The following is an 18,057-nucleotide window of genomic DNA, read 5'->3' on the forward strand; positions in this document are numbered from 1 at the left end:
ACATTCTGGATCCGGTTTCAACATGACTACCCGATGAGTGTGCTTGTTTCCCAAATGTAAGTATATTTGAGTGTATATACATATGCATACACATCCTATGTAATTTGTATCACTCATTTATAATGCATTTATAGTTTTTTACTATAATTTACATAATTTTTCCAAAATGTGAATGGTATTTGTGATTTTAAATTAAAAGGAGAAATGTACTATTGATCTCACTCTCCTTCTATATTCTGGTAAATATATAAGTATGTATGTATGTACATAAGTACGTACATTTTTATAATACATATATAAGTACTTATATAGGTAACAGTAAATTAATGATTTAGTATTTTCTAAAGTATTGTGGAAAGGATTTTGAGAATTTAAAACATAATGCAACATATTTAATTTTATAGAAAACCTTGTAATTTAATGAATGTATGTACTTATATAGATATAAGTACATAAGTATATACTAAACATACTTAGGTATACGCATGTAAGTATGTATGCAAATATTTATGAACTGTTTTTAGCGCCTAGCAACGTACATATGTATGTTAAGTTTTTTTATTCAAATAACTATGTACGTATGAAGTATACATACTTATGTATGTGCATATTTAGTATTAATGAATGTCGTTGACATTTGAATTTTTCTGTTGTCTAATAAAATTAAAATAGGTATTTTACTCTGCAATTTTTACTTTCATTCCTTCCATTACACATTACATGGTGCCATTAATAGTTATATACATACATACATATGTATGTATGTATGTACTACTTACAAGCAATATGAACTTATGCATACATATATTATATGGTGAAATCAAGTATATAGTATACATGTATGTATGTATATTTATGAGCATGATCGAGTACCAAGAGTAGAAAATGGTGGTTTTTAAAATAAATAATGCAAAAAGTTCTGGAAATTGGCATTATGAACTGCTACAACTACATCTGCCGAGTGACGCACGTGCACAGATGACAAGAATTCTCGCATTTTCCTTAGATGGCTGCAAGAGCGTACTAGTGAAAAATGCATTGAATCAATTCGATATTTTGTCCAGTATCTGGGTTGTTTCATTAATAACCTATGTTTAGTCATATAATACAGTATATTCAGATAAATACTGAAAAATAAAAAATTCCGGTAAAATCAAATTTCTTTGTTTTTATCCGGCTTTGCTTTATATCATCTTTCGAATTATCGTTTATTTTCCCACTTTGCACTGTCATTATTTTGTTTATTTTGGTGTTGATTTTTTTGTTAGGTAAAGACAGGGCTGCAATTATACACGATTGTAATTGAACGTAACATAAGAATTAACGTTAACTAAAAACATAACAGCTGAGGGTAATTTACATTTTTTGTCGTTCAAAACCTAAGCCTCATATTAAGGCACTTGAATACATTCCCATTTACTTTTATGACATGTATAAATATGAAAAATAAAATATATAAATCGTTCCCGGTCACTTCGTAGTAAGCCTGAAAATTCAATGGGAAGATTGTTCTCTCGCTACAACAATAACATATACCAAACGGTAATATAAAACTTTTAACTAACTAGACAACCACTCTTAGGGCAAGAATTAGAACAGTAAATTATTAATTAAATATTAAATTATTTTGGTTGTGATTGCAGTATATTAATTATAATATTTAGAATAGTTATTAATAAACAGACCTGTTGATTGAGATGCTTCGATAATTTTTCTTACTGCTTATTTTTTAGCAAAAAAAGCTCACATTTTTTAGAAACTCAAGTTCCCCTGATTTATATATGCATATAATGTATATGTATCTTTGAATACCCTTAGAGGACAAATTTTAAACTGTTATATATTGAAACCACTTTTAAGAAATCAATGTTAATAGATGGTAGAGTAACACCTCTGCTTTTGGGACAGATGATTTTTGACGTTATTAACTGTGTTTGGAAGGAACTCGACATTTACATAGAAATTGTAACTATTAATATTTTTTTAATATAAAAATTTCAAAGTGTTTAAGGTTGAAAAAATGGCATACATAAGTTATTAATGTAGAAAATGGCACAAAGAAGTCGACACTCACACCGTAATAGTGCGAGTACGCGTTATTTCGAAAAGGGTGAAAAGGTACTCTGCTACGAGCCAGACCCAACAAAGGCGAAAGTGTTATACGACTCAAAGGTGCGCAAACATTTGCTGTATGTTGCAGTATGTAGATAGATGTACAGAAGTGTTGCTTTTAATTGTTTTGTATTTTTCTCAATTTTGTTTTCAAAGTTTGTATGTACTAAATAATATTCGTATTAATCTATGAAAAAATTGCGTAATAGATTTTGGGTACCTACGATTCAAAGGATAAGCGTGGACGAAAAGTTATTCAATATAAAGTACACTTTCAAGGTTGGAGTAGTTCATGGGATCGTAAAGTGAATGCTGATTTTGTTTTAAAGGATACCGAGGAAAATCGTCAACTTCAAAGAGATTTGGCTGAAAAGGCACAGTTACAGATGTAAATTATGAAAACTATTTTATAAATTAAATATTTATTTACTCAATATTCTTAATTTTAGTAATGCTTTTCTGTATCGTAAAGAGCGTACCAGTAGTAAGAAAAAACCAAACAAAACGGTAGTACCTGCGGAAGATGCTGCAACAGCGGGGGGCAACATAACAACTGATTTGCGTTCATCCCCAAAATTTCGAACACGCGGCTCATCTGAAGATAATTTTAGCTCAAGTAGCACTTTTGAAAGGCAAGAGGATTCTCCAATGAAGGACGGTAAGTAAAGAAAGATCGAAGTTTGGAATTAGTTAAATGCTGAAATTGTTTTATGTAGAATGTGAAACTGAGTCTTGCTGCAGTTCAGTAGAAAGTTTTCCAGATGAAGAAAGAGTCTTACTGCGAATAAGTGAAAGGCTTCGTCAATATTTGGAATATGATCATGATATGATTGTAAAATATTGTAAGCAGCATGCTTTGCCTGCACGAATACCAGTCGTGGCGATATTGGAGAACTTCGTTAAACAAAGTGTTGTTAAATTGGTATTTTCAACCACACAAGTTGAGAGCACAAGGCGACGCACCACGCAACAACGAACAAACAAAAAAGAACATGAATTTGACAAGCTTGTGGCTACGTAAGTAATCTGCTAATATCCCTATTCAAATTTATGCATACATACATATATGTATGTATGTGTTATGTACATATATTAAATTTGTGTTGTTATTAACAGTGTGGGCTTATTAAAAGAGGTAGCTGATGGGTTACGCATTTATTTTGATTTCACTATCACCGATTATCTACTATATAAAGAGGAAAAAGAGTACGCGTTATCCTATTTAAGTGAGGAGAATCTTAAAAATTTCACATACGTTGCATTGCCGGGCTTATCGGCCGATTTTCTTAATCCCACTAAATCGGACACGGACTCGACGCAATTGCCTATCAGTGACAGTGGCACTGAAGTGCACGCTGCAGATGTCAATTCGACAACACCCGCCGCTACTGATGAGCCACAAAAGCGAAAATCTCGCATACATCGGAGTGACGACTGTGAAATGATTGTGGAAAACTGTTTGGAGAACTGTTTATCGAGTATTGCTAGCACCAGTTCAGGTGCCTCAACCCCTTTACACTCTGCTGCCGCTGGCAGTGGCGGCGCCTCTGGAGTTAATTACTTGAAATCACTGCAGCCAATGGCACTCAATCTACCAACACAAACCAAGGAATTCCTACAAGGAGTCTTATCGTGGCATTTGCTGCCAACCAATGCCCCTACAGCGCCGTCAATGATATTTGGGGCTCCACATTTGGCACGATTAATTGGTAAGTCTTGCAATAGTAATTTTCGCACATCAACCAATAATTATAAATACATATGAATCTTCACAGTTAAACTGCCTGAGTTTTTGAATGCTTCATCGATAAACGACGACAAATTGAAAAATTTACTACAACATTTGGATACATTCGTGAAGTGAGTACTATTAGAATAATTTTTTGTAACATTTTAAACTTATGTACCGTATCTTCTTGTAGTTACTTGGAAGCAAGAAAAGAATGGTTCAACGAAGACAATTACGCGCGCTCAAATGCGATGCGTAAACGCGCCAGCTCCACCGACAGCACTAAACCCACTCCCATGGAAGGCGTAAAGGACACACTTGATACGAATTCTCAAGCGGCAGCAGTCGCGACAAGTGCATCAAGCACAGCAACGCCAACGACGCTGCCGGCATCGACTGCAGCTGGTGCCGCTGCAGCTATTGCAACATAATAACCCAGACACATACATACGTACATATGTGTTGTGTATGTAAATAGTAGAATGTTAAAATTAAATTTCACACAAAATAATGTAAATTTAGAAACAAGTTTTATTTTACAAAACTGTGTATCTTAACAATTACAAGTATTTCTGTTTTTCCTTTTAATTATAATTTTAAAGCTTTTAATTTTTATTCACATGAAGACATGTGTGTTATCGTTATATACTTTTCGCATTGTTCATTTCCACTTTCCAACACACCTGCATACATACATGCAAGTATGTTATTTGTATGTATGCACACAACAACAATATCGCGCAGTTTGTGCTGTTTGCCAAAAGCGTTTGTGAAATAAATATGACTTAAAATTATTATAAACATGAAATACTTTACATTTTTTTTTAATTTTTATTTATTTTTTGTTCATTACAAGTTAGTCACTGTAAAGTAGCTAGCAGCTAAGTAGAGCTTAAGTATTAGTAAGTAAAATGGCTTAGTTTCGTTATTGCTATTCGGCTTAAACTAAGAACTTAGTAAACATTTTAGTGCATTAGGTTTTTATAATAGAACAGTTACTATTCGTAAATTATTTTATTTGTGATTTCTCTCATCTCTCTGCATCTTTTAATCGTTCAACTAAAACCAAAAAGGCTCTTTGATTTCAATTGTTTGCAAATTTTGATTTGTTAAAGTCTGCTTTAATTACACACAAATTGCGTTTGCGACAGCTGTGTGACTTGTTTTTCTAATAAAAGCTAATGTTTTTTTCTATAAGTGCGCACGAAATAATTGTCAAAGTGTATCTTGCTTTCTGTCTAATGGCGCGAAAAAATATATAAAAACTGCATACGAATGCGAAATGTACGTATGTATGGAGTTGTATCGTTTATACCAAATGCAAATTCATACATACATACATACGCGCGAAGGGCATTGGTGTGCTTATAATTTGTTATTGCGCTTAGTTTCAAGTATGTGCTTCAAATTCGGCTTCTTATGCGGACGGCTTGAAAGTTTCTTCTTATACAACATACAGTACACCATATATGTATGTATGTATGTATGTGTTTTTTGTTTTTAATTTTTTGTGGGAAGATTCAACGACGGAGTGTTAAAGCTACAAATATATATTTGTATGTATGTATATGACGTATACAAGTATCTTAGAATCTGATTTACATTGGGTTTTAGCAACAGTAACTGCTTACATATTACAAAATAAATACATTTGTATTGTGTTTTCACCTTTGTTTCATAGAAAATATTATCATCTTTGTTTAGATCTTTTGCGTGTGAGTAAATTTTAAGAATCGGATATGAGAGATTTGTTGGAGTACATATTAGGCATATACCCATCCACATATGTATGTATGTATGTATGTATGTACACACCCGTATATCAAAAAAGTCAAATTTTTCACGCTCTAGCGGAGCTATTTGGTTCTCTTGGTGACACTGGACGCCGTCGGTCGCATGAAACTGCTCATGCCACGATTGCTTGAAGCGCTTCTGGTGCTACTGGCTGTGCGCATGTGTGTCGTCTGTGGCGTGGCATGTTGTGACATGGCCGCTTTGACTAGAACAGCACTGCGTGCGACATTGGTGCGCGTTGGCGCGTTGTTGGTTTGGTTTTCCTTAAAGCTCGCGCTGCCCAAGTGCACAGTGCGCTGCCCACTACCACTACCAACGTTACCGTTACCCGTTACTTTCCGCACCACTACCACGTGCTGCCCTATGCTCGAACCACTGCTGCTGCTGCGACTGGCTGGCACCGGTGTGCGGCTGGCGGACGCACCACTGACGGCGCGCATATGCGGCGGCATGTTATTTTGCATCGTTAGCGGGCGCTTGCTGGGCGACGAATCGACCGACACTGTTTGCAGCGGTGTCTTACTCACCACAATCGGCATGCGTCTCACTGTATTTGTCGACGCGGCACTGTTGATGGATGAGCGTGACGAACGCAGGCTATTCCTTGAACTGCTACGTTCGACATCACGCCGCACTGCATGCATAGGTGAAGTGTGGACACTTTGAACTGTATCTTGCTGGTTGCTGCCTGGACGACGCATAGAATGTGAACGCCGTGCTGCATTGCTGCCGGCACCGAATACGGGCTGCACAACGGCTGGGCCATTAGACGTACGGAATGAACGACTGCGGTCCATTTGTGTTGAGTTAGGTGGTCGACGCGAGGGCGCAGTTTGTTGTTGGTATGCAGGTTGAGACTTTTGAGGTAACACGTTTCGCAGCTTTGATATTTGCAGTCGATCGGCAAGGCGACTTGTGTTCGGCCTTGAGGTGTTGGCCTTCGGCGTTGTAGTCTTTGTCGTTGTGGCGCGTGCATGTGGTGTTACGAGGTCAGACACGCCGTTGCACGAGGAATTCGTGCTCTCTTTGCCTTGTGAGGGCGTGTCTGATACGAGGCTTTGTGTCTCTTCGAACCCTTCGTCGTTAAGTTCATGACTGGATAGTTTAATGACAGTAGCGCTTTGGTTACTAGGTGTGGGGTTTTGCAAGTTTGTGTTGGTTATATGCGAATTGATTATGTCGCGTGGCGGACTCCATATGCGATCCGGTGTGTTGGTTGGTGATTTGAGATTCCTTATGGCTTCTTGTACATCTTCTTGATTGATGGAGCTAATGTGACGTCCAACTTTTTCCAGTTTGGTAATCGTACGCTCTGCAACCGGTTTCGGTGTGATTTGTGTGGGCTGCTCTGGTAAAAGTTTTTCTACTGTAGTCTTATTTTGATTGGACGTATCCTGCGCTTTGCCATGCAGCCTCTCCATGTCACCAGCACTAGATGATTGTCGTACATTGCTCGAGTCGCTCGTGTCTTTAGTTGATAAAAACTCCTCGTTACCGCTGCTGTAATCCGTGGGGCGTTTATAACGTCTTGTGCGCCGGGTGGCTGAGTAACGATCGAAGAATCCAGGTACGTCCTGCTCATTTGGTTCCGGATTGCTTTGTTGTTCGCTAAGCTGTTTGCTATTCGTCTTATCCAGGCCATTAATGGTGACCAACGTTTTATTTGGTGTGGCGATGACGCGGCGTGTGACCGGTGGTGTTTCCACATTGTCAGCATCAATCTCTTTGCGACTATATTTCTCATTGTGAGTTCGACGCATACTATCGTCTCCAGTTTTTGTTCCATTCTCTCTACCCAATTTTGATGATTCTAGAATGTCAATATTTGCTTTGGTATCGCTTTTTGTTGTTGTCAGTGAAGTTGTTGTAGCTGGAGCGTTAGATTGCGCAACAGTCAAATCTTGTGACAAAGTTTTATTCGATATTTCGACCGGCTCTTTGGATGGTGGTTTGCGTATGTAAATATGCAAGCAATCGTCCATGTCCTCTTGGCCAAGTTGTTTTATTAATGATCTTCGTCGGTCCTCTTCCTCGATGGATTTGAGTGCCGTGGCACGCTTTTCTGCATTCTCCAGCGAACGTTGTCGTCTATATTCCCTCAACTCATCGGCTGTTGTAACATGATGGTTTTTCGGCGATTGCTCCTGGGCTTCAGATGCGCTAGTGTCCGATGGTTCATTACCTCGATTACCCTTGCGCCAGTGTGATTTATCCCTGGCGTTATTCACATCTGAAAGAAATACATGAATATGTAATGAGACAAATTCGTATAACGCAAAGGTAAAGATGCCTTACCAGCAATTGCTTGCATTGTGCCGACAACATCGGTGTGTTCGAGCGTGTTGGCGGGCTTCCAGTCGGGATATACCCGTTTGTAGTTATTCGCATTGTTATTGTTACAGTTATTACTGTTATTATTATTATTATTGTTGTTGTTGTTGTTAGTGCTGGTAGTATTCTTGTGGAAATGTTGAGAATTAGTAGAGTTCGTAGTTGTGGTTGGCGTGGTAGGCACGATTTTCTCCTCTGGCAAAGTATCCAATTTTCGTTCGCTATCTAAAATCACAAAAAGATAGTCGAAATGAATGTAGCAGTGTTCAAGTCGTAGCTCTTAGTTATTTGGTATCATATCGCAAATATACCTGTTTCGTTTTCAAACGAACGCCTATTACTGTTAACCAAACGGCGCTTGCGTTTGAATTCTTCGTTTTGCTTTTCATCGTTCTCGTTGGACTGCAGCCAGTTTTCGATTTTTTGTCGAAATTCACGGGATATTCTATATCAAAATTAGGCATAACACTCTCAGAATAGCACCAATAAGTACATCACGGATGTGTGTTTGTATACTCACCTCGGTTTCGTATCCTCGCTGGCTTGCTGCGTGGGGGAAGGAGTAGTGCCGCCACCTTGCGGTGAGGTTGGCGATTTTTTGTCCATATTCAGTAACGGTGCTGGCGAACTGGCACGTTCGCGGTCATCACTGAAGTCCACATTTAAGAGTTCGGGACGTTTTCGGCTAGAACTTCCAGAACGTGCACGGCGTGCCCAAGACCGATCTAAGTTATTGGTAAATAGAGAAACAGACAATCAAAGGCTGTTGTACTTGAGATTGTTATTATATATAAATTATTATGTTATTGGCCCTTTAACTGTTAAATCACGGGAGAACACTGCACACCGAATAATTTAAAACACTTCTATATTTGCATACCCAAACTTCCATAGGCCTTTCGATCTCTGCTTATATGCTCGTGTCCGGATGTGCGCAAGAACTCCATCAGATCATCTTCCTCTGGTAATACACGACTAGGCCGCCTTTTTCGCATGCTACCATTCGGTGTTATGCTCGGTGAAATCCCCTCAGGGGTATCAAATATTTTTTCAATGCTACAATGGTTTTCCGAATCAGAGACTGGGGTGCCACATTGACTAACTGGAAGGCGTAAAAACAATAGAAATACATATAAATTAAGTTTGAAAGAAAAACAGAAAATTTCGCTAACGAAGAGTTTACCTTGTCTAGCGCGCCTGGCCAGCTGCTCTTCCCTTTGTTTTCGTCTGAGCGTAGCTTGCTCCTCCAATTGCTGTCGACGCTCGTTTTCTTTCACAGCCTGCTTGAATTTATCACAGAATGATTGGAATACTTTGAAACACTCCTCCAATTTAAAGTGCGCCGCATCCTCGCAAAAGAAATCGGCCAGCTTTAAACGCATCGCTTCTACCTCCTTCATATTGGCTTGCAGCGCAGCCACCTCGCGCTCAGCGTTCTATAAATCAAGTTTAATGGTGGTTGATTGTAAATTAAATCTAGTGAAAATGTACGCTGAGTGACTCACCTCTAAGAACTCCGACATTTGCTCTTTGATTTCATCCTCCGTTGTGGGTTGTTCGATCTGCCTTTTGATTTTACGTATTCGTATATCCAGCGCATTAATCTCGTTATTTATTTGTTCAACAGTTGTTCTAAAAATAAGGGTAATACATATAATATAAATATATAGTATACAAATGTATTTTTAAAAGTGATGAGAGGGGCCTTACCTGGATGCATTTTCCAGTGCAGTCAACTGTGCGGGGAATGTTAGGAGCTCTGGATTGCGCTTCTCGGCCTGCATTGCCACAAAGTGTATGAGATTGATTCCCGGCTTGTTGGCGCGTATGTCGGTGAGCTTTTGTAGCGAGGAGAGTTTGACTCCAGCCGCATTACCGGCATAGCCGCCCGAGTTGAGGAAGTTGCCAGCGATAACGACCATATACAGCACTTCTTGCAGCATTTCGTTGTTCATAAGATCTGATGGATTTGAGTTTTATAATAAAAAGTTTAGTGAGTTCCTCTCGAAAAGTATAGAAAAATGTGATATTTGATGATCAAAATATTGTGATTTGTGGCTTAGGTCTCTACTTTGCGCCAACATTTGGGAAATATGTAGAAATAGTGGGGTCAAAAGTTTAGAGATTATTCTTAAAAATAATTTATAAGATGGACGATTTTCCCGATTAATTACTAGTAAGCTGTGTCTACGCCAATTAAGAAGAAGAAGAAGCTGTTAATTATGGAGTAACCTATACTTGCGCAACACTTTTGAAACATTTTTTAAATTTTTATGTAATAGAAAGGTTCTTTTCAGAGCGCATAAGGTTCCTAGAGCGAAACAGGTTTATTATGAAAATTTCATTAAATTTTAGGTGGCGACTTAAAGCCCAAAAGACTCATCATCTCTAAAAAATATGCTACAAGGTCGAGGTGAAGATCCAGTAAATTTTCAGCAGAGATCTAAATGAATATACATACCTCCTCCAGCATAGATCATTGCGTTGATGCATGGGTCCAGATAACTAATATTGGCGGCGAATTCCTCCTTTAGCAGCATGCTTTCAATACGCAGTTTATAACTGTAATATACAAATATTTACCATTAAAAATATTGAAATATACATACACAAATGGGGTTATACTCACTTTGGTACCTCCAAGAGCTGTAGCAAAAACTTCTCGGCATTACCCAGCCGTCTTTTATCGCCATTGAAGGTTTTAAGCATATCTAATTCGTCGACTTCCGGTAGAATTTTCAATAAGCCCCGTAACTTTTCCGCACCGATGTCATCGTGCTCGCCATCTCTTATCAGCTGTATAATGTCTTCATTCGAACTAGAATCGAGCCAAAAATAATGTTTTTAGCCATAACCAATCTTGCAAATATGATCATATTTTTGTTCAGATAATTTAATAAATTCCCTATTTCTGGATAATAACTAAAACGAAACATTCTCACCTTCGGAATTGTTTGAGGAAGATGTTTACGTTCAGGCTGCGTTTACCGTCGAGCAAAGATATTTCTGTGCTTTCCTTTTTGGATTTGCGGTCGAGTGTATCGTAGCCCGAACTACTGCTGCTTTCACGGCCCAATTTCGGTGAGCCTTGAGCGCTGGTCGATTGCAGACAGAATAATCCTTCCATTTCATTCCAATCGATGTCGGTCATGGGCGTGTCCTGATGATTATTGGCCACTATAGTCCATATATTTTGCTTGCCAATGACCCGATTCGGCGGAATTTTACCCCAATTGATAGTTTTCATCTTCGACTTGGGTGCTGGTGTGTCTTGTTGCGGTAGTAAGATCATATTGTGACCGTTTAAGCTCAAGTCCGGGGTGACGGGTCGCATGGGATTCGTGTGATTGCTGAGTAAATTACCAGTGGAGCCTGGTGGCTGTGGTGCAGGTGGTGGAGCGCCAGGTACGGGTGGGGGGACGGGCGGTGCTACTAGACAATTTCCATTCATAATTGGCGGTGGAGGTGGTGGTGGTGCCCCACCACTAATAGGACCATTCATTGGAGGCGGCGGAATGGGCGGCGGTGGTGCGGGTGGCGCACAGTGTACCGGCGTCGATGTGGAAGGTAGTACTGGTGGTGGTGGTGGTGGTGATGATATCGGTGATAACGGCCCGTTATGCAGCTGTGATGAGGCTGAGGTAGAAAGTGAGGCGGCATTTTTGCGACTTGGACTGGTTGCTTCGCCACGACAATGTGGACAGGAGAATTTTTGTACGCTCGGCGAACGCAGTATCCTCACCGAGTCCTCATGACTCTCGAGTAGTGTGGCACGATGCACCAACTTCTCTGTTGTATCCCAGATCACATCGCTGATTGCCTCTTTGGGATCTATGCGTAGCAAATGTTGTAATATACTTAGAAATGGCACTTCCTGTGGCGTATCGGCCACCTAAAAGTACAAATTGCGCCGTTAACTTTTACTCTACTTAAGTTTAATTTATATGGTCGAGTATGTATGGATACATACGAGTAGGTTTACTAAATAATCATTATATATGTACATATGGTAGTAGGATAGATGATAACACTTTATGTTAATTTAGCCACTACAAAATCCTTGAGCTGACGGAATAAATGCTGACATTATATTTTACTTTGAAATTAAATAATACCATCTGATCAAAAATGACCTGGACTGACAAAAAACTACATTTTCACGTATTTTAATACAAATATTTCATTTTTGGTGAGCCATTCGTTAGATTTTTGGACAGTTTTCGTTTTATTCATAAACCCACGTCTCGTCACCAGTTAAAATGCGTTTGATGAAAGTAGTGTTCTCGGCTACATTGTCAAGCAGTTCTCTTGCGACCCCTACTCGAGGTCGCTTCTGCAAAAGATTCAGGTATTTTGGTACGAGTCTAACATTGTCACTCTTCATATCCATAACATTAACCGAAATGTGTGGAGTGGATTCTTGATCACATATATATTATATATATATTTGAAAAAAAAAAGATTATGTTTGAAAATTTACAGGCATTGAGAAGCGTAAGAGTTAATTCTAATATTTTAATTAATGGAACTTTACATTTTCTGAAGCATTTGAAATAACAAAGATTTTTGGAATCGTTCAATCCAATCCTTACAAGCATAGTATAAGAAAACAAGATCATATTAAAAATTGTCATACTTGTCGCAATATCGCGTAGAATACATCAAGATGCGAATTTAAGTTGATGCCACTTGGGCCCTGTAGACTCTGAGCTTCGTCGCATTCTCGCTGTTCGTCGAATACGTCCAATTGCACTATAATATCTCCCACACTCTGTGCGACTTTCCTGAAAATATAGATAAATTATAACATATAGTATTTTTGTTGTCGTAACTTCTAGCCGCTTATGTGATTATTGTTAAAAAGACCAATGTTAAATGAAAAAGTTATTATTTACTGTCGATATTAACTAATTTATACCCTTTTTACATGTCCTTTTAATTGCTTATGATAATAATTTGTTTCTTCTTCAAACGGATGCAGCTAAAGAGGAAAGTTGCAATAAACAATGCGATAACTCATTGATATTTTCACAATCGAAATCGAAATAAATATACTCCATGTATAATGGCAAAATCATTTATAAATTACGAAATGGACCAAATATAATACTCCAGGTATTCGCTTGCATTAATTGAAAATTATAAATAATTTATTTTATTCAAAACAACAACACCACCACATATTATCTATATGCGAGTGTGTTTGTTTGTCCTTAAAAACTAATCATTCGCACCAAATACGAGGCACTCACTTCAAATTGTTCACTAGTTGCAAGCTGCGGAAATTATACTTCGCTAGGGAACAACAAAAGGCGAAACGACCAAGACGTTGTATTTTTGACGTCTCCACCGCACAGCCTTAGACTCTTAGTCTGTAAGAAAGCCGCTCGATTGTTGAGCAGAGTCCTTGGCAATCGAATTTGCTTTATGACCGAAAACACTGAATATCCAAACGAAAGGAATGCCAAAGTATACCGTTCTTTGACCGTCTGCGAGTTTGTAGTTACTGATGGGATAAACAACAGTTGCAGAACTCGAAGTACGCAGAGAATTGCGTTATAACAATTTAAAAACTTATCCTTCTGAGTATCTTATAAATATGTATTTGTTTCTAATTCCGTTAAGTTTTCTATTTAATAAAATTTTCGATTTGGAGGCAGTAGTTACAGTGTGAAATGTATTAAACTCATTTATGCATGGTATGCTCACTCCAATATGACGACCTGGAGTCGGCCAGCAGCCGATTTGCGGAGAGCGAGCACTACAACTCAATTTTGATTAAATACTTTAGCTTTTCATATTTGTTTATTGTTGGTAAATTTTCATTTTCGGCATGCACGTGGTGCGCGCGCATAGAAATCCCGTTGGCTGCCGCTGTGAATTAACAAAATTTACTCCGTTTTGCTCACGAGAAAGCTCCAACGGGTCTCAGCACGTGATTTTCGATGCCCAACTAAATGCACGAAAGTGCGTGTGTGTGTGTGTGCAACCGTATGAAAGTGAGTGGGCTCTATATGAAAACATTAATTTGGGGAGTGTGTATGTAAATTTGGCTATCAGCAGTAGATACACATGTGCATGTATGTATTAGTTTGTGTGGAGAAGACAAGTTAGTAGGTGGCTGTTGACCAAATGCTTCGGCAGGTACATAAAATTTCGCATAAGATTTCCTTTTGGCCATTTTCACGTGTTGTGACGTCAGAGTTTTAACGGTGAGGGATACACACGCATATGCATATTTACAAGTTAACTGTGATAACTATACTTCTATGTATGTATGTATATATTGGTTTGAACTCACATATATAATTAAACATTGTGACAAAACAGTACCCGGTAATTGCAAATAAGCCGCAAAATATTTAATTATTCGTCAATACTTATTTTGTCGCCTTCAAAATAATCCCAACCAGATGTAATACACTTATGACAACGATTTTTCCAGTCCTCGAAACACTTTTCGGGATGGCCTTCAGTTTCTTTAGCGAATTTTGTTTTATCTCTTCGATCGACTGAAAACGGGTTCTACGGAGTGGTAATTTCAGTTCTGGTCGATCTCTGGTATTCATTGCGTTTTAGGCTTTAAATTCCGTTACAATCGTACTCTTTTCCAAAAAATTCAGCTTTATCGGGACGAGTCGAGCAAGAACGCCTTTCATACCCAAAATAGCCACTAAAATCATTCGAACGGACTCGCGAGAGATTTCGAGCTCTCTTGCCATCTCTCTTACACTTGCGTGACGATTTTCAAGCACCATATCCTTCACTTTTTTAAATTTTGTTCAGTTGAAGAGGTCGGAGGCCGTCCAGAACGAGACATGTCTTCAACGATCTCTCGACCATCTTTAAAGGACTTGTACCACTCGTTTTTTTTTTGATAAAACTGAACATTCGCAACAATTTCGGTTCAATTAGAAATACAAAATTTGAGATAATTTCTTTGTTCGATATTTTTAACCATTGTAAAAAACTGCTGAGGTGTACCGACTTAAGCATGCTATAAACAAACTTTTTGGCAGATCGCGCTCACATTTTGCATAGTAATTAAGGACAGTCTCACCAACTTAGGAATATCATTTATTTTTGAAATATCATTTACCAGGAGAATTTAATTACAAACCCCGGGTACTTTTTTGTCACAATGTATATGTTGCATTGTTAAAAGCCAATGTCTGGTTAACAACCATCTTCAAGTTAAGTTTTGGTTAACTTTACCGAAAGGAATCTAGGTCATCAAGCAATATTATCGTAGTCAATCGGTATATTGTTAAGAAAATTGAAATCGAACTTATCGAACAAGCAGTAAATATCATAAAATTGTTGGAGAATTTTTATGACATGGCTTTGGCATCAAAATACTATTAATTATAAACTACAATATATGTATATGTAGAGCTCAAAGCAAGTTAATGAATAACCCCCATCACTTTATTTCATAAATGTTCAAATATAATATTTGCAAAATTAACATTTATAAAAAATTCAATTTGTGACAAATGATTTGAAGATTTCTAAACCTCTACTGAATGAGTATTAAAATTATATTAAGCATAAATTAATTTATATTAAAAAAAGTACTTTGACAAATTTCATTCTCAAAAAAATCGACAATATGAATAATACATTCAAATTAATTATTGAATTGTTGGAACATTAAGCGCTCTTTAATAGCATCGACGCACAAAGATTGTGACAATACAAGATATAGTTTTAGCGACTTAACAATTTCTATTTGTCAACTAAATGCATATGTATTTAGTAAGACTATTTATAAATGAAACCCATAGGAAATTAAATTAAAGCGTGTCACAAGCTTGCCATAGCATAGACAAGGAAGCTGTGTTGGAACCTTGTTTCGACCACCATTTAGTGGCGTACCTAGTGCCAACGTAAAAATTGCGATTTTTAGCATTTAAAAAACGACTATATCAATTGTTTTAAACGTTTAGAGTATATTTATACATATTTTAGCACTACAAACTAAAAGTTTTGAAGATAAAAATTAAATATTTTTCGAGTTGCACGCAATCTCTGGTGGCGCTCCCCTACTGTTACAGTGATTCCTGCCTTCTCCGTGGATGAAACCTAAACAAAATTCAATACTAGAAGATATTGTCTGTGCAACAAAAAATTTTTCAGTTTTTTTTCTAAATTACGGTATATTTTGGACTGCCAAAATTCGATTTTTGATAGTGATTGGATCCGAGTAATCACTTAAGCAAATTTTGAAAAATGTAGTTTTGAGAAAAAGCCTTTAAAGATAAACTGTGAAAGCACATTACATTGAACGGCTATACTTTTGAAGGCTATAACAACAACTAACTGACATATCGATTGAAGGTTTTAGTATGATATTTTTAAAGATATGTATGTATATCTTTACGAAATATGGAAAAAATCGAAAATTTTCAAATTTCACACTAGATGTGCTCTTTAAAATATGGCATGACAGTTCTCTCCCGGTAAGTAATGACAAAGTTAACATATTTCTGTCTGGAAAAGGCTTCTTTGAAAGTTAGCTTACAACTTGTGCGGGGAAAGGGGAAAATAATTTTCTGCATACATAAACACATTTCTTCAATCTTATAGTTATAGAGCACTCATTATAGCCTTTGCAAAATTTATTTTTACTGAAAGAGATTTATAACCAGCATTACCACTATCTGACAATGACGCCTAATTCCCTGCTGGGTAAAAAAAGTCACTTATGTACATATGTATGTATGTGGTTATGAATAGTATGGTAGTTTTGTAATAAATAGGCAGAAGCTGAAGTCGGCGGATGTTGACCGCTTGATTTATGCGAATGCGCAGCCATGTTTCGGAACAATTAATTAACATTTGACTGAATAATTAATTTTAATAAATGGTTTTTTTGCTATACATTTAAAATTGGTTTCTCTTTGTTGTTGATGCTCAATTAAATTTTTGTCGACTGAATACAGAGTTGAAGCTAACTTGTTTGTTTACATTTTTTCGAATGTTTATGAAGAATCATTAAACAAAACTGTCTGAGGGGTGTGTATTTGTCGCGCTGTGGGCGGATAAACGGATAAATGCGTCTAAGGTGCTAATTGATTTGCCATAGTATATTAACGCTTTTATTAATCAGTCAATACCGTAATGTATAAAAAAAGAATCTACGCATGTGCTAATTCTGACGGAAAAGATCGCTAAATAAAGCATTATTGTGAGGATAAGTGTGAATGCTCTGGATATGTGTTACGAAACATTAAGGTGTGGAAGACGGAGCGGAAAATATTTCTCAACTCAAAACGTTTGTTGTGGGAAATGAAATTTGGGGCTGTGTTATGTTGTCGGTGCTGTTAATGAATAATGTAACCGTCTGATAAATATTTTCTTTTTAATTTTTTCAAAAACAAACTTGACTTTTGAATATATTTTTCTATTTAAAATGTTTATTTCAAAAACATGCTTTCCACTGGTTACGAACGACTGCTTAGCGTATATTATTCTTTTGTGACCACATTTTTGATTGCCATTTTTATTACCGTCTCATACTGAATTTTTTAATTATTTTTGCAATCATATAACCTACACACACATACGCCGTGGCTTGCATAAACTTTTCAAAGTTTAATTACAATTTATTAATTTGTATGCAAATTGAGATAAGCACAAAGACAAATTTTTATGGACTTTTGTACTTTTTATTAAACGTTTTCAAAATTGCCTGCGACTGCTTGCGCCTCATGTGCAAAGCTCTCTGAGGAAACCACTTTACAAAAGCATGACCACATACAAACACATGTAGAGTATGTGTACGTTGCACTCGTATATATATGGAATTAACAGAAAACCACCTTCGGCGAAATTCAAAGGAAACAATAAAGGCATAATCTCAATCAAATTGCTGCTGACAGCCAGTGGCGCTTCGGCAATGCCACCTTAGTGGCATAACTGTGTCTATCTAAAATACACCGACGAATTCATGCAGATACTCGCATGAATGAACATTTGCATAAATTGTCAAAAACAAAAACAACCGTGTAGTTGGCCCCTTAGCATTGCAGCATTATCTGTTATGAATATATGCATTTGCATATTTTTCTGGGCTCGGCTCTGTAGGT

At 37.3% G+C, this 18,057-nt stretch overlaps 2 protein-coding genes across 2 annotated transcripts in view; one reads left to right on the forward strand and one right to left on the reverse strand.

Moving 5' to 3' along the window:
• Window positions 1-1,923: 1,923 nt before the first annotated feature.
• On the forward strand, window positions 1,924-4,649 carry LOC120776833 (protein male-specific lethal-3). The gene is made up of 7 exons (XM_040107854.1): window positions 1,924-2,172; window positions 2,322-2,500; window positions 2,562-2,770; window positions 2,829-3,129; window positions 3,229-3,821; window positions 3,888-3,972; window positions 4,035-4,649. The coding sequence occupies exons 1-7, from the start codon at window positions 2,050-2,052 to the stop codon at window positions 4,270-4,272; spliced, it is 1,728 nt and encodes a 575-aa protein (XP_039963788.1). The 5' UTR covers window positions 1,924-2,049; the 3' UTR covers window positions 4,273-4,649.
• LOC120776831 (formin-J) overlaps window positions 4,355-18,057 on the reverse strand; it is a 77,381-nt gene continuing 63,678 nt past the window's right edge. The window contains exons 6-17 of the mRNA XM_040107852.1: window positions 12,603-12,750; window positions 10,909-11,858; window positions 10,596-10,784; window positions 10,428-10,528; window positions 9,677-9,926; window positions 9,472-9,598; window positions 9,150-9,402; window positions 8,847-9,068; window positions 8,487-8,691; window positions 8,278-8,411; window positions 7,931-8,191; window positions 4,355-7,865 (exon numbers count right to left, since the gene is read on the reverse strand). Of these exons, the coding sequence (XP_039963786.1) occupies window positions 5,698-7,865; window positions 7,931-8,191; window positions 8,278-8,411; window positions 8,487-8,691; window positions 8,847-9,068; window positions 9,150-9,402; window positions 9,472-9,598; window positions 9,677-9,926; window positions 10,428-10,528; window positions 10,596-10,784; window positions 10,909-11,858; window positions 12,603-12,750 (5,008 nt within the window). The 3' untranslated portion in view covers window positions 4,355-5,697. The remainder of the gene's footprint in view (window positions 7,866-7,930; window positions 8,192-8,277; window positions 8,412-8,486; window positions 8,692-8,846; window positions 9,069-9,149; window positions 9,403-9,471; window positions 9,599-9,676; window positions 9,927-10,427; window positions 10,529-10,595; window positions 10,785-10,908; window positions 11,859-12,602; window positions 12,751-18,057) is intronic.

The sequence above is a fragment of the Bactrocera tryoni genome, chromosome 5 (genome assembly GCF_016617805.1).
Source record: "Bactrocera tryoni isolate S06 chromosome 5, CSIRO_BtryS06_freeze2, whole genome shotgun sequence".
NCBI lineage: Eukaryota > Metazoa > Arthropoda > Insecta > Diptera > Tephritidae > Bactrocera > Bactrocera tryoni.

What these genes read in the sequence shown, in the direction of transcription:
- LOC120776833 (XM_040107854.1), top strand. Translation starts at nt 2,050, where the DNA reads ATGGCACAAAGAAGTCGACACTCACACCGTAATAGTGCGAGTACGCGT. An exon ending in GAAAAGGCACAGTTACAGAT is followed by an intron (nt 2,501 to 2,561) that starts GTAAATTATGAA and finishes TCTTAATTTTAG; the next exon opens with TAATGCTTTTCTGTATCGTA. An exon ending in GGATTCTCCAATGAAGGACG is followed by an intron (nt 2,771 to 2,828) that starts GTAAGTAAAGAA and finishes TGTTTTATGTAG; the next exon opens with AATGTGAAACTGAGTCTTGC.